At 33.5% G+C, this 17,526-nt stretch overlaps 1 protein-coding gene across 1 annotated transcript; it reads left to right on the forward strand.

The window, feature by feature from the left end:
* The first annotated feature begins 3,421 nt into the window (after nt 1-3,421).
* LOC106766072 lies at nt 3,422-4,553 on the forward strand. The gene is made up of 2 exons (XM_022784441.1): nt 3,422-3,858; nt 4,372-4,553. Exons 1-2 carry the CDS (start codon nt 3,436-3,438, stop codon nt 4,543-4,545), a joined length of 597 nt encoding a protein of 198 aa, XP_022640162.1. The 5' UTR covers nt 3,422-3,435; the 3' UTR covers nt 4,546-4,553.
* The last annotated feature ends 12,973 nt before the right edge of the window (nt 4,554-17,526 follow it).

Below are 17,526 nucleotides of genomic sequence, written 5' to 3' on the forward strand. Positions count from 1 at the left end.
TCTTCGTAGCAACTCCTTCACCTAGCGCCACAAATGCTTTTTTGTAATCATAGATATAAAGTGATATTTGGGGTGGAAGAGATTGTAGATTCAAGTCTTTCCCATAACAAAATATTAACAACTAACATGTTGATATAAAGAATTACATATGAATATCACACGTGTATTAATAGTGATTAATATTAGTAATTATAATTTTTTCACTAGTGCTTGAAATTAATTTCCGTACTGTTTATGAAGTTTTTGTCAAAGTCATTGATTTATTATGCATGTGGTAAATGAGACTGAAGATGTTTCTGGCTCATTGCATTAATGTTCCCTTACTATAGAATACATGTTAGACATTGTCATTAGACTTATTTATTGTCATTGAATTTGTGATAATGGTGTTATAGAGTTCAATATCCTTAAAAAGGTCATATATGCCTGAACTAAACTATAAATGAAAAAGGGTGGTTTACCAATATCTTTTCTATTTACTAATTAATTATAAGAACTAAGCTATCAATATATATTACTTGTGCAAAAGTTATTATAAGGCTAATACTTATGTTGTTGTAATTAATAATTGATGAATGGGTTTGGCAAGCTCAATTAAATATGAATGCTTATGTGAGTTTTTGGCATTATCGAGGGATGTTTTTCCTAATGTTTGTGTTTATCCTCGTCATGGTTTGTTTACTTTATTTTGTGAATATGGTTTTTATTATTTTGTCACGCTTTGAGTTCACCCATAATAATTTTACTTGTTAAATATTTTATACATGTCCTGAGAAAAAGAAAACATAGTGAAATGTGGGTATGCAACTAACTCACATTGGAAATGTTGTAGACAAAGTTCTAAAAATTGTTAACTGAATTTCTATCTAAGCATTCTAAACAATGTTTAACTATAAATAGAAAATTTCGGAGAAACCCTCAACTTAGAGCAAAAATATTATCTTCATCATTCCTTTTGCAATTTCTTAACATATGTTATTCAACATGGACCCGAATAGATCGATTAACACGATGAAATTGATCCTAACTTAAAACGATAATTAAATTACTAAACCAAATAGAGATAAATTTAGCTTGTCCACTGTGTTTTTATTTTTATTTTTTGATTTTTTAAAATCTGTTTTCCTTTTAAAATAATTTATTTTCAAAGAAAATATTCAGTAGCAAAATTTCTCAAAATTAACCTAATTAACTTAACTTTATTTGATTGGTCTGGACAAAACATATTTTCCACACTCTCTCCCCGGCCCTGGCCGCCCCTACGCATATTTGATTATTAGATAATATGAAATAAATTTGTTAGTTTTATAATTGAAAGTTGTAATATTATAATTTTATGTAATTAAAAGTTTTTTTTAATGCTACATTATATATAAATTAAAAGAAAAGGTAGGATGAGATTGAACTTACCGTGCCAAAACATATATCAATGACTGTAACAAAATATAATTCTATAATGTTATTTCATTAATCTTCATATACATACATACATATATATATATAGACACACTCACACACACCAAATAAATACATTATTAAATATTTTATCAATAATTTAATTATAAAAACATATATCATAATATCAAAATACTTTATATCTATTTTAACTGATAGTAATAATTTCATATTATGAATCAATAAATAGAATTAATATGATTTTTAAAATGATAATTATTATAAATAAGAAACTTATCATTTGAAATGACATCTAGTCAGATAATTGCGAAAAAATTGTTTATACCCTTAATACATATCCTATTTCCTCGTCTTAAACTTGTCATCAACTCCAGTTTCTTATCGATATATTGGTTATGCTTGATGGCTAAACACAAAAATGGTGAAAAGGGTACCAAGATGAAAAGTAATGTGGAAAATGTGTATTTGTTTTTATATTTTTTTGTCAAACGTAACAAAGTCTCTATATTTTAATACTAAAAGCATTGATACTTAAATAAAATATAAATTTAATCTCTCTAAATTTCTAAAAAATAAATAGAAAAAGCTAAATTTTCATACTTTTTAAAGCCCCAAATCCATCGTTACCCAGATCTTGACCATGTTTACCAACATAAAAAATAAACACAACAATTTTCTATATGATTTATGCCATCTCATATATATATATATAAAACTAGTGCTTCATCCTTATCAGGTTGGTTTGACGGCTAAATTGGAAAGTTGGTTATGGTACATTTACAATGATGTTTCGATTAGTTCGAGTCTTAAAGAAACAGGAGAAGGAAAAAAGAACATTTACTGATTAGTGATTTACATACTCTTTACGCTCGACAAACTGAACATGAAAAATTAAGGGGAAAAAAAATGCAGAGCAAAGTTAAAGACATGATAGTTTTCCTTTTTCTGGTTTTCTCCTAGAATTGTAAACTCTAGACAAATATATTAGCAAGTCCTTCTACATATTAGTGTTTGATCATTGCACTCTTTGAGGGAATGCATATGCATGTCTAAAATATCGTAGAATCATTAAAAAAAATACTAATTTATGATGATTTACAGTTCAGATAGAATCTCATCGCTTCACACCTACATCGATGTTGCCAATAGGCGCACCGTGACAAAGTTGCATATCCGAAGGTATATAGATGCCGGCAGGAAAGGGTATAATTCCTATTACACTGTTTTTTATTTGAATCGTATAGCAAGATATGCATTTAGCTTCATTGGTTTGCATAATTATCTGTATTTGAATGAAGACAAAAATGCACTTGGTTAACACCGTACCATACTCATATAAATATGGCTTCGTCATAGTTGTTCTCTCCTTTTGGCCAACGTTGCTATTTCTCTAGTATAGAGAAAGAGCACAAAAATATGAAGAACCAAAGCAGGAAAAATCGAAGGGTAGTTGAGTGTAACAAAGATGATTATATCAGCAAACTTCCCAATAGTATTTTGTGCAACATTTTGTCATCTCTCAAAGTGAGGGAAGCTGTGAGAACCAGTACTCTCTCATCCAAATGGGAGCACATTTATGCTAATCCAACAAACCTGATTTTGGATGGAGACAATATACTAAAGAGAGATCACTTGGCTAGCAACGTTTGGCGGTACAAAACCGAGGAACAAAGGTCCAAATTCAACACGGAGAGAACCTTAGCCTTCATTAGTAATGTCAACAAGTACTTGACAAATGTTGAACAGGTTCAAAAGATTCACATGTTAAGTGTTTGCTTCCCATTTCGCAACAACAGCTATGGCTCAACTGATCTTGATGAGTGGATTCGTTTTTCCATGAAGAAAAAAGTGGAAGAGATTGATCTTTTCTTATTGGAAGAAGAGAATCACCTCACTGCTCCAGGTGATGCCTCCCTCCATGTCTTTCCTTGTGATATTGTTGGCAACAAAGAGGGTGGAAGTGGCTTGAAGTCATTTCTCAAGTGTCTGCGGTTGGCGCATTGTGTTCTTGCCCCCCACATGTCATATAACAATGGTTTCAGCACACTCACAACAATGGACCTCTTCCGAGTGGATCTGAAATCTGAGGTTCATCTCCGGTTTTTGCTGTCTAGCTGCAGCAATCTTGAATGGTTGGGGTTGTGTGAGTGTTACAACTTGGAAAACATTACAATAGAGAATCCCTTTTGCCAGAAATTGAAGTACCTGAACGTGAGTCTTTGCCAACAATTGAAGAAACTCGTGCTCCACAACACCAGTTTGGAGACCTTGGAATACAAGGGAAGAGAAATTGAACTTGTGTTTGATGCGCCCAGACTTACAACTTTCTACAGTCCTGTGAGTGACACTTCTGCTTGTCATAAGAAGCTTTGGCCAATCCTCAAACTTCCCACTGTTCTACCCCAGATGGAAACTTTGATCCTCGAGTGCAGTTGTTTCATGGTATGTGGTTTTCAGCAGATCAATTTATCTTATGCTCTTCTACATTTCTGCACTTGTTTCGATTTCTTTCTTCTTCTTTCCTTTCCAACTATCATACTTTAACACACTTTTTATCTTTACTTTATTCTTAAACTCTATTTTCTATCTTAATATTTATTTTTTGACATTAAAAGTTGATGGGGAATAGTGGCAATTATCCAAACTATTTTGGATTGCATATATGAAGACGGAAGGACCAAGGAGATCAGGAATGGGAAAACTGGGAATATACTTTGTAAGATGTTGAGTCATATAAATTAAAAATTATTTTTCTATATTTTGAAAGTATATTCTTTCACAAACAATCAAATATAATATTAACGAGAGTTTAGATTTTATGGGTTGTTGCGTTGTAATAAAGTGGGTAAAAATGTCTTACAAAGTTTTTTAAAATTCAGAAACATTGTAGCATCATTTCTGGGATGGAATGGAAGTAGTGATAATTGTCTGAAATGTTTGATATGTGTGTTCCAGGGTGAGGTTATGAAAAACAAATTGCCTGCATTAACATTTCCATGGCTGAGGCATCTTGAAGTTATTAAAGTGGCTACATTTCGACAGGATCTGGGGTGGGTAGCCATAATTCTTAAGACATGCCCTGTACTCCGAAGACTAGAGTTACACGTAAGTTTATCAGTGATTTCTTAAAATTAAGAACAAAGTGTATTTTTTAAAATATACTTCTTCAAATAGTGTTATATCTATTCATCAGAGATACCAAACTACATGGTTCCTGTATGGTTATAATCTATACTACCATGCATTGATGATATTAATATACAATGCAAATTACGATAAGCAATTTGAAAATAAGTTGTTAAGAAAAAAGGAGGAAAGTGAGTATAGAAGCAAACATGTATAGATAGAAAAATACAATGAAAACAAATATAGATTGTATGAAATAAAAAGGGGAACAAATATATGTCAATGCAGAATTTAGCAGTTTTTTTTCTTCTGATATGATATAATTTGATGCAGTTAAGGACTTATTATTGCTGTATTGAAGATGAGGTAAGCGAAAGTGATTGGCCTGAGAAATTCTCACATGAAGATCTGAAGGAAGTGGTAATAACTGGTGTTAGAGGACATTCAAGCGAAATTGAAATTGCAATTTATCTTCTGAGGGCGGCACCTGCGCTGCAGAAGATGACCATAGACCCAACTGCAAAAGTTTACTTTGGCAAGGGTAAATGGGGTCAGGAAGATATTTTTGAGGATTGGAGCAACAAGGGGAGGGAGAAGGTTCACAAACATCTAAATCAAGAAGCTAATTCTTCAACACTGGAATTGCTTATAAAGTAAACAAAAAGGGATGCAAGAATCTTGTCAATTGCAAAAGCCTCATCAGCATTTGACTCACATATTATGGAATCGGACTTGGAAGAATAATATAGCTAATAAGGAACATAGATGATGATGATAATAATAATAATAATAATAATGTAAACTTGTAATCTATAGTTAAATAGTATGCAGTATCCAATATCAGTCAGTGATAAGGTGCAAAGTGACAATGCTGGAGCTGGAGTTCAGCAGAACAGCTGAGAGTTTTCCCAAACACTTCAATGAAATGAAATAGTGTTCCTTGTTGGTTTTCAGTGTACACAAAAATAGCCTTGTTGGCAGTAATGAAATGAATTTGGTATTTTGTATTAGTTGCACCCAAAAGTTCCCCCAAACACTTCACTTAGGTGATAAGGACTATTCAATATATAAAGAGTGAGACTGAATAGAAGTAGCCCCAAGTGTGAAGTGCTCAGAGGAACTCCAAGAGACAACCAACATTTTATAGCTGTGTCATGTTTGAATGCTATGCAAAGCACACAGAGGATTGTATTTATAGTGCAGAGATATGATCAGTGGAAACAGCTAAAAAATGTGGAATTTATTAATATTGAGTCTAGTAGTGAACCTGGTCAGGATTTTTGCTAAGATCCTGATTGCTCTCATTGACAAAAATGGGTGAGTTGCTGCTAAAGTGAATTAAGTTGTAGCCTTCAAAAGCTAACATAAGAAAATCAGTTCTCAATCGCTTTCAGAGGTTTTCGCAACTTACATCAGAGTCACCAGTAGCTCTAGCTAGGAAAAAGAAAACTACTGTAATGTAACATATATTCTTCTTCCTTTATATGGACATATTCCAGATTATACTTGGCAGAACAGTTTATCAGAAGCGTGATCTTTTTCAATATCCGAATTGATGACAATGTGATAAGTTGGTGTAAAAGGGAATTTCACTACCACTGCATTTAACTATGCCAACTTTCCAACAATATCCACATTTTATAACATAAGAAAATATTATATTTTGGAACGAAATTTTGCCCATAAAAGAAAATACTATCAACAAAATAATATTTATTAACAAATTTTATTATAAAAATATTTATCAATAAAATAAAATTTGTTAATAGATTTTATTGATGGATTTTAGGATTTTAATTTCTTATACAAATATTTGTCATGAATGGATCTATTGGTAATTTTTTATCACTAGTGATAAATATTTTTGTCAATAAATTTTATTGGTAAAATTCTCCTTTTAGCTTTGATCTTATCATAGTAAAATGCATTGGTAATGATATTTTTTGGAAATTTGTCAATACATCTATTTGTAATTATTTTTTGAACATCGGTTAGTAATTATATTCTTTTAAAAATTCTTCAGTAATTCTGTAAGATCCCAAAAATATATAGCCATGTATATAAATATAAAATGCAACAATTATAATAAAAGAAAGCAGTAAGAGTGATGAATGAGAGTACATAAGTTACAGTCATCCAAAATGAGGTAGAAATTTAAACTTTACAAGTATAAAGTCTTTCAAGACCTGCTAAGTCTAAGAGGGTCCTAAGAGCTAGTTGAAGTCCTAAGCACCACGATCGATTCTTCTTTGTTCTCCAATGCGTGATCCAGTAGTACATCATCAACTATTGCTCACATCCAAAGGATTCGATGATCATCGCAAGGGAGAAAGCAAGCACATACAACACACACAATGTAAGGGTAAGCTAGGTATAAAAAAGCATGTTATACAATCACACAAAGCATGCAAATAACCGTAACACAACATAGACTAAGACTGAATACTTCATTCTGTTACCAATGACCGACCACGTGATTTGACCATCCGGACTAGTATGAAATGTCGAGTTCCAGGGGTTTGTGCACCCGGGTGGTGTAGTAACTGGAAAACCATCAGCTGCCACCCGAGGTTAGTCCATTATAACTCACCCAAGAACCTATGGGCTAGGACCTCCTGTTATTCTCACCACATGAATCATCACTCTCTACTTGAACATGGATGATCATTAGAATGTCAGGATAAACCCCATCCTGAACTCCGGCCATTCATACGGTCAATCACAACAACTACAGGGCACCACCATGTAACATCCCTTGAGGATCATGGAATTACGTCCATTAATCATACTTTTAAATTTGACACACAACTCATGATTTTCGACGTTCACATACTTGTACATGATCATACATTGTCATTTGAATCTATATAGATCATATATATATAATTCATACATACTCAAACATTACATACTTTTGCAGAAACATCATTTATTAATATTAATTTCTTTATAGCATTTTATTACCAACACTTACTTAATTTAAAAAGCTTGGAGACCCTCACCAATGGATCCGGAAGGGTCAAAAACCTTCAGAACGACCTAAAGAACGTCTAAAACGGACGTCCGGAACTCCCAAAACTTCAAAAACAAAAAAAAAATATTCACTCTGTCGCAGAAAATTCGCTCAACGCACACCCTGTGGTGCGCTGTGCGAATTTTTTCTGCCAGTAGCCCTTCGCGGAGCGCACAGAGTGCGCTGTGTGACTCTGCATAATCTGTAGAGCGAATTTCTGCAGATTTTAGGAACTCACCCACCCAAAACTCATTACAGGTCATTTAGTGAACTTCTAACACTCCTAATTCTAAGTATGAGTGAATTTAAACTTGTTTAAGAGCTCACGTACATTCCTAACATGAATCTCTAGTAGTTATGCATGGAATTAGGATCTAAGACTCTACTTTCATTCACTTAAATACTAAATTTCAGATTTACCATTTGGAAACTGTTTCAGGCCATTTTGGTGCTTCTTAGTCACAATTGACTTAACTAAGTGACTCTAATAGTCTAACTCAGACTCTAACCCCAAATTCACAGAATCACTACTCTACTTCCTTACTTTTGACTCAAACACTATAATTAACCTATCTTAAATTCTATAATTCTGCATAACATATTTCCCATCATGCAAACACTCAATTAAAACCCCCATATCATTCATATTAATTCCTAATTCTAACATACACAATCACACAGTTTTGCGCATCAAACATACAGGTTCCAGAACATCCATTTATCAACCAGTTCAAACAGGAGAACATCCTATCACGTCATTTTCACATGCATTGGATCAACAATCTTACACAAAATTAACACATGCATAAGAACATTCTAACAACCAAGAATTCAACCTAGCTTCCCTTACCTCTATCGTCAACAGTCAAGCCCCAAAGGCGATGCATAGTGTTCTGTTCTTAGAAGAAAGACCTAAGGGTACCTATATTTCACCAATTGGTGATAAAAATTAATTTCTAGGATACAAATTAGGATTATGATTTTGGGGAAAATATAAGTGAACCACATGCAGCAAGATTTGCTACATGATCAAAGTCCAAAGAGAGAATGAAAATGGGAAACGCTTACCGGATACAAGATGGAGAGATTGATCGGTCAAATAGAAGCTAAAGACGCCATGAGTACTTAGATGTTTCCTGATTTGCGATCAAACAATTAACTTTGGAGAAGAGATGAGGAGAAATGAAGTAAAGCAAGGAGGGTAGCTAGCTTGGAAGAGAAGAATACGTTCCAGAGATGAGAATGGTTAATCTGCCAGGTTCAGTAACTAAGAGAAAAATTATGTTTTTATTTCTACTTATGTTTTCTTTTTTTTTTTTAATCATCACCCACTCATCTTCTGTCACGTATGTCTCTTTCTTGGCTAACTTTTTTTTTCCAGTCTTTACAAATTCTATCGATAAAATAGATTTTAATTTTTCTGTTAAATTTGACAAAATATTTATTATAAATTAAATTAAAATATGTGTGAAGAAGAGAGGAGATGAAGAAGAAAAACAAGGAGAGGGAAAGAGAAAAAGTAGAAAAAGAAAAAAAAAGGAAGAAACTACTGACATCGAAAACAACAAGAGAAAGATAAAGAAAATAACAAGGAATTGGAAATAGAAAAGAAATAGAAGAAAAAAAAACAAAAAGTAATAACGAATGCGATAACAAAAATCGTGACAGTAAAAACATTAGAAATAGAAAAGAAAGAAAAATAAAGAAAAAAAAATGAAGAATAGAAGAAGAAAAAAAAAACTAAATCACAATATTTACTGATAAAAAAAATTATCAATTAAAATTGATAAATAATTATTAACAAATATAATTGAAGAATTTTTACATAAAATATCGATAATTTTAATTTATGAGCGAAATTTTATAATTTTAAATGTATTTTGGTCTTTTTTTTATGAAAAAAAATTATGTGAATAGTCATTTTTTACCATATGAAATGATGATTACACTTTTAAGTTGTACATTTTTTTTTCTGATTATTTAATTCACATTTTGTAATAGTAATTACACTCTAAGTTGTATTTTGTTTTCTTGATTATTTAGTTTACATTGCGTTTGTTGTCAATGATATAAATAAAGAAGACGAAGAAATGAAAAGAAAGTTGAAAAAACAAAAACTATAAAACACGAAAAATGGCTTTCTCCAAATATTTGCCAAATAAATAAATAAGTTGAATATAATCGATTGCACCGTATATAATGGGTTATGTTTAACGTTATTAAACTTCAAGTTTTTACATTTTATATCATAATATAATGAATAATTAAAATAAAAATATTGTAATAATAAATAATAGGGTTAAATATGTTTTTAGTCCCTATACTCTTGGGGATTTTGATTTTAGTCCCCTTTCAAAGTAAGGTACAATTTAGTCTTCCATCTTTAGGAAACTTTGGTTTTAGTCCTCCAAAACTAACACCATTAAAAATCTGCTGATGTGTCTAATGTCTGTCCACGTGTGTTTACAGTTTTGCTACCTCTCTCTTGGCACGTGTGATTGCTTTTTTGCTGACATGTGTTAAAGTGATTTAGGGTTTTTTACACTATAGGGATTTAATTTTCGCGAATCAGATTTAGGGATGAAATTGTTGCCTCTTTAATATGGAATGAAATTGCTGCTCAAAATCAGTTAGGGTTCGTGTTCTTGTTGTTGTTCGTTCTCTGCATTTGGTATCCTATTGTGTGAAAGAAAGGCGATTCTCTGTGGTTCGTTGAACAAGGTAATTATCTAATTTTAGTTTAATGTGTATTCTCTGTGTAATGTGCATTTTGTTGTGCATATGGGGAAGTTTTCTTACATTGCGCGTGCATTTTGACCATGTATGAAAAATGGTTTTTAACGTCTTTCTATATCATATGGGTAAGTTCATGAAGAACAAGGGACTAGAATATGTGGGAGGAGAGATACATATTATTAGGGGAATCGATCCCGACATGTGGTCATACTTTGAAGCAGTGGGATTTGTTAGAGAATTCAAGTATGATGGAGAGTTCAAGCTTTGGTGGAAGGGTTCGAAAGAAAAGGCAATGAACAACCTCAAACCACTCATAAATGACAGAGAAGCCATTTTGTTATCTAACTATGCATAGGCTGTAATATGCTTATAGGGATTAATGTCAGTTTTCGGTGATATCTTGAATGGAGTGGAACACAGGCTGTGTTTACACCATTTGTACAACAATTACAAGAAAAAAATTGGTGGAGGTCCGCTCATTAGAGACCTTATGATGGGGGCTACCAAGGCAACATACTATAAGGAATGGGAAAAAAAATGGGTAAGTTAAAGAATTTGAATGTTGATGCCTTTAATTAGTTAATGACTATACCAACTAAAAATTGGTGCAAACATGCTTTTAGTGCTTATCCTTGGTGTGATGTGTTGATCAATAACTTGTCAGAGTCATTTAATAGTACTATTTTATTGGCAAGAAACAAACCTATAATTACAGTGATGGAATGGATTAGGTCATACATAATGAGTAGGTTTGCAAGCCTTAGAGAAAAAGTTGACACATATCCTGGTGATGTTATGCCTAAACCGAGGAAAAGGTTGGATAGGGAGGTTGAAAAAAGTGGGAATTGGCTTCCAGTTTGGGAAGGGCGTTCACAATTTGACGTAACTCATGGCTTTACAGTGGACAAGTTTGTAGTTGATTTAAGCAATCACACATGTACTTGTTACTTTTTAGATTTGGTAGGAATACCATTTAGACATGTTGTTGTTGCCATTCATTACAAATTAGAAAACCCAGAACATTATGTTCATCCTTACTATAAGAAAGATGCTTATAGAACTTGTTATGCACCTATTATAACTCCTATCAATGGACAATAACTTTGGCCTACATTTGACTCTGCACAACTACTACCTCCCATTTACAAAACACCTCCTGGGAGGCCAAAAAAATTAAGAAGACGAGAAGCTGATGAATATGCCAGTCATTCAAAATTGTCAAAGAAAAATATTGCTATGAGATGTAGCAGTTGCAATGCATATGGACACAATGTAAGAAGTTGTAAAAAGAGCCAGAAAAGCAAGGTAAATTTTTGCATCTGCTGCAAGAGCATCTGCTACAAGGGAAGCATCTGTAAGAAGGGGAGCATCTGGAAGGGGGGCATCTGCATCAGTTGCAAGGTGGGCATCATCATCAACATCACAAGCTGGAAGGGGATCAGGCAGAGATGCAGGGGCTGCATCAACATCACAAGTTGGAGGGTCTATAAGTATGTGTGAAGGGGGAACAAGAGCATCCTCAAGACTAGCTGGACAAATTCTAGGGTCTCAAGCAAGTTGTAATTGATTTCGTAGTGTAGGAATGTCAATTTTTGTAGTGGTTGTGACTTTTTGTGCTCAATGTGACCCGCTTTTTGAGACAATGTGTAGTGAAGATACTATTTATTTAAAGTAAGTCGTAGCACATGCAGTAGTAGCTGTGACTTTTTGTACACAATTGGACCACTTATTTGTCCTGTAGTAGCACATGCAGTGTTATATAAACTATGTTGGGACCACTTTTTGTACGAGTTGTTGATTATTGAATGTGGACCACTTTTGCAGTTGTTGATTATTGAATGCAATTAAACTATGTTGGGACCTGTGAATTGGACCACTATGCTGTATTATCTTTAGATAGGTGTATTATCTTCTGCTCCCAACATGCTTTAGAGGACATGTGAATTGCCTGAACTTTGCTTGCTATATTGGAAATTTGTAATAACTTAATTCAAACAGGCTATCTACCATCACTGTGCTTTATTCGGTGGTGGAAGGTGTTGTACTCAATAAGCATTCGATGTTGTATTGAATAAGCATTTGATGTTGTATAGTTGTTAGTTCCAGTGCCATTATTTCGTACCAGACACATTGTTCAGTGCTTTTATTTATACTTATCAGGTTCATTGATTTCGTGGCACAACCACATTGTTTAAGAGTTGCTTTTGTATTTGCAATTGGAGTCCATAATATGCTAGAACCAATTCCACAATTAAAATAGCACCTCCATTTGTTGTCATAGACAAATTTGATGCATCCAACACAATGGATAAAACGTTGAAGTTGGTTTCATCAAAGACTGTCATTTATCCTGTTTTTTAGCAGCTCTGGTATTTCAAATTGGAGTTGCCCGACTCATTTAATAGTAACTGTCATTTATCATGAAGAGATACAAGTTCTGTTGAATGCTGAGAATAAAAAATTTAGAACAAAGGGATCCAAAGAGTACGGTTGCTTATTTTTTTAATCTATGATAGTTACTTTCAACTCTCTTGAACTACTATATAAGTGAGATGTTATTCCGCTGTCACTGCTACGTTCTTCTTCCTTTAAAAATAAACATAATCATAGTATCTAGATCTAACATTCTTTTTAAATGTGATATGTCAGTAGTGTAGATCAAGAGATAAAATTAATCAATTTGGTTCTAACAGCATTTTGGGTCTCCAAAATCCTAGTCATGCAGAAGGTTGCGAATCAAAATGGTTGCAAAAGTGTAAATGCCACATAAGAAGTTTAACACAGAAATAAGGTGTAACAATTGAAAAATTTTGTTATCATATAGCTCCATCATTTAAATTTAGCATAATTTATTAACTTCACACTCTTCCTTTAGACTTAATTTTATACTCAAATATTTAACATCGTGCATAAAGCCTTGATTACAAACTATTGGGCAACTCGGATTTCTCAAAACATCTAAGCCTCATATACATATAACAACCACATCAATGTAGGATGTGTTCAGCAGAGGCTCAATCTCAGATACAGACATTGTCAAACCAATCCAAATAAGTTAGCAATCTGCTAGCCACACAGGCAATGCCAAGAAAACAATTGAACTGGGCACAATTGAACTGAACTTCCACATTTCATTCAATTTAAAACTTCATAGTACATCCAAAACACAACATTACCTATAAAATTACAATTTATCTTCAACACAAACATAATATAAAACATCACTCTTAATGCCCATGAGAATACAAAAAAGACCAACATCATTTTGAAACTTTTTCTCTCTTGCTCTAATTTCTTCTTCAACTTGTTCTTCTTCTTCCTTAGATCCAACACAACATTTTCAATACACACTTCAACTTCTTCACTCTTTCTTTGTAAGCTTCCTTCAATTTCAAAATCTCCTTCATTAACCCATTCAAAGAAGTTACAACTTGAATTACTCTGCAAAACAAAAAAAAATTTACAGATCACGAATACAAACTTCACCACAATATAAAGCATTTATTCTCACTTACTGCAAAATTTCTACATCTATAAAATAGTCTCCCTTTGTTCTTCAATGTAGTTACCTTCAACAACAACAATCTTTCTCCACAACCACAGTTTCTTGAAGTTAAGTGAGAGGAGGATCCACATGTTTGGGACATTCTAGAACCTATGCTCCTTCGTGTGCAACCAGTTCCTCCTCTATCAGCTTTCATTTCCCTTCAACAGTGATTTCAAAAGTAAATCAAGTTCGACTATACCCATCAAAATCCTATATCCCAAATCCATCCATATATTCACAAGAAAACAAAGAGGAAAATAAACTTACGTGCCCAACTACACCAATGCTCAAGAAGATGATATCAAACCTTCTACGATTCACCTTCAACCTTCTTTTCGAGCTAAAATGATGTCCTCCTCTTTAACACCAGCACGAACCCTAACTGATTTTTAACACCAATTTAAATCTAAAAATCCCTAAATTTTAAGTGGAAATTTTAACACATGTCAGCAAAGAATGAACCACACGTGGCAACAGAAAGGAAGCAAAGTTGTGATCCCACGTGGATAGACGTTAGCCAGCTCACCAGATTTTTAACGGTGTTAGTTTTGGAGGATTAAAACCAAAGTTTCCTAAAGATGAAGGACTAAATTGTACCTTACTTTGAAAGAGGGACTAAAACCAAAACCGCCCCAAAGTATAGGAACTAAAAACATATTTAACCTTAAATAAAACAATATAATTTAATTTTATCTTTTAAAATAAATTATTTTGTATATTTTTATTTTATAATATAAACTTTTTAATTTATTATAATTCATAATAATATTTTTATTTTAATTTAAAATTTATTTTAAACCTAATTTATATTTTAAATATTATTTTCTATATCAAATTATTTTTAAAATGTGTTTTTAAACATATATATAAAACTTTATTCTATTATGTCAATCGTATTTATTATAACTTTTTAACTTATTATTCCTTTTTTATATCTTCATTTTTTATACATTATTTAAATTACAGTATCTTTTTCTTAAAATACCTTCACTTATATCTTCAATTTTTATACATTATATTTTTATTTTTTATTTAGATCTAAAAAATTTAAAGTTATCTTGTAAAATATTAATTTTTTAAAATATTTATTTTGACACAATTTATTTAAAATTTTATTTTAGAAAGGTCAAATTAATTTTTTTTCATCAAAATTTATATATTACAGATTTAGTTTTAAATTAATATATTTTAATTTTTTTAAAATAATGCATAAATATTTGTAGATATTTATAAGTATCCACGTATAAAAAAGATTATAAATATCTTTTTACGGACATTTATCAAATAACCAAATAAATAATAAATATTTTTAAATGAATTGTGTTATATATATATATATATATATATATATATATATATATATATATATATATATATATATATATTAAAGCACTAATAATGTACCGCAATATAAATTGTATTTTTAAATACATTTAGCTAATATTTTTTCACAACTTATTTCATTTAGAACAATACTACCTTTTACACTAGTGAATCTTTCCTAGCTCCTCTCCCTCCTTCTTCCTCCGACTTGCAAGCCACCCCTTCCTTTCCACGGTCATCTGTTGGAGCCGGATCTTGAAGTCCTTCACCTCTCACCGAAAGCACCTCCATCGCGCCACTAGCATCTCCACCTTCATGCTACTTCGCGAATTAAGGCAACCATGGCAGGCACCAAATCACCTTTCCACCTTCGCAAGACTACCATCAACGCTACTCAGGCCACCACCGTCAATCGTGAAACCCCCATGCGCAACCACCCTCCACCACTCTCACCTCTATGGCCAACATAAAACCTTCATCTCCACTGCCAAGAAAATCCCCAAATCGAGTATCAGTTCATCTCCTCCCACCACCACAGAGACCCAAATCAGAAAACTAAAACCACCCAAACCTTCATCGCGATCTCTTCCATCATTAACCCAATTTGCACAAGAATCACAAACCTACAAACAGAAACTGGATCGAACCATCATACTCCTCGTGCATCATTTACATAAAAACAAAACCACCAAAATCGTCAATCAGCCCTCATCTCTATCGCGAAACCCATAAAACAACAATTGTTAATCGCATTAGCCATCGCACACCATTGTGTCTTCTCCTCCTTCGTCAATCGCACCAACCTACATAAAAAAAATCAGAACCAAAAAACCCAACCACAAACTTTGCATAATCATGGAAAACCCAAAAACCACCCATCGTAGAGCCTTCCTCGCATAATCCTGAAATCCACCGGCAACGCCTTGGGCCAAGCAGAAGGACCGTTGTGGCAGCCGACTCAATTGGGAGAGCGAAGGTCACGCATCTTTAGTGTCACCGACGACGTCTTCAGCTAGCAACTTTTGGGGTGCCAAGTTGTTAGGGTTCACGACTGGGAGAGGTCGGTCCGCCGTGAAGGGTGCGGGTTCTTCCATTGGAGGCACCGATGACGGCTGGCCTCGTTAGTGGGCGGGAGAATGCCTCCCGTTGAGTGAGGGTATTTCTCTCTCGGTGGTCAACCGAAGGGGAGTGCTGGCTTGATGGGTGCTGGCTCGGTGGATGCTTCTGTTCTCATAGAGAAAGAAGAGGGGGTGACCCTTGTTTTGCCCAGGGAAGAATAAAGGCAACTAACATAAAGGAGACACTGACGTTTGCACTGAAAAAGATCCAACGTGGTAAATCATAGAAAGAAAAGATGTGATTACACATGGCCAGACGTTAGCCATATCAACTTCTTTTTAATGCTGTTGGTTTTAGAGGATGAAAAATTATGGTTTCCTTAAGGAAAAGGATTAAAATGTAGCTTACTTTGAAAGAGGGACTAAAAGCAAATTCGCTCGATAGTTTAGGAACTAAAAACATATTTAACCCAAAAATATTTTCTTAAACCCCTTATATGAGACAACGAATAACCTTTAAAGCCATTTATCTGACTCGATTATTAAAGACACCCACCTTTTTTCTCTTGTTCAGGAAAGTGCAAAAATAAGGAAGGAACTAAGCAAGAGTGGGAGTTAGGTCAAGAGCCGAGCATAACACCCAAAAGGCTTGAATAACAACCCAATTATTGGAGTTGGGTAGGCACAAGATTCAATGCACACAATACCACCATTTAGACAAGCTTACATGTAAGAAGTTCAGTTTGAAGTCTTCCCTACCATGACACACCCATTCATTCCCCTTGTAAACCTATAGGTTGACAACCTAATCCTCTATGCCATCACCAAGCACGTATACCCAATTTGCCCAATCACTCAGTTATGCACTCTAGCGACAGCGAGTCCCATATTCACGAACTTCATGAGTAGCCCAATCATAGCTCGGAATGACTAAAAGATTTAGCTCACCCCCTCGTTAGATTCATCAACCACAACCTTTATGAACTGTACAACCTTGGTCAGGTTCCTTCTTAGGAGATTTGCCCTTATTCTCATCTCAAAGTGTACACCTATGGCTTTACTGTTGAATGGAGTCACACTCCACCCGGTTGATCTCTAGCTATCAGATGGAGACCCAAATAGCGATAATGAAGCATCATCAACATACCCTTATCCTACTTGCCTAGAAGATTCCTCAAATGGTAAACATTATTAAATAACTTATTTATATCTTAGTTTTTTTTATGATGAATAGGTTAAATGATTAATAATGGTTTTAGTCATGCTTGCACAACAAAATGACGTAACAAATGTTTTATATCTTTAAC

The sequence above is a fragment of the Vigna radiata genome, chromosome 7 (genome assembly GCF_000741045.1).
Source record: "Vigna radiata var. radiata cultivar VC1973A chromosome 7, Vradiata_ver6, whole genome shotgun sequence".
Classification (NCBI taxonomy): domain Eukaryota; kingdom Viridiplantae; phylum Streptophyta; class Magnoliopsida; order Fabales; family Fabaceae; genus Vigna; species Vigna radiata.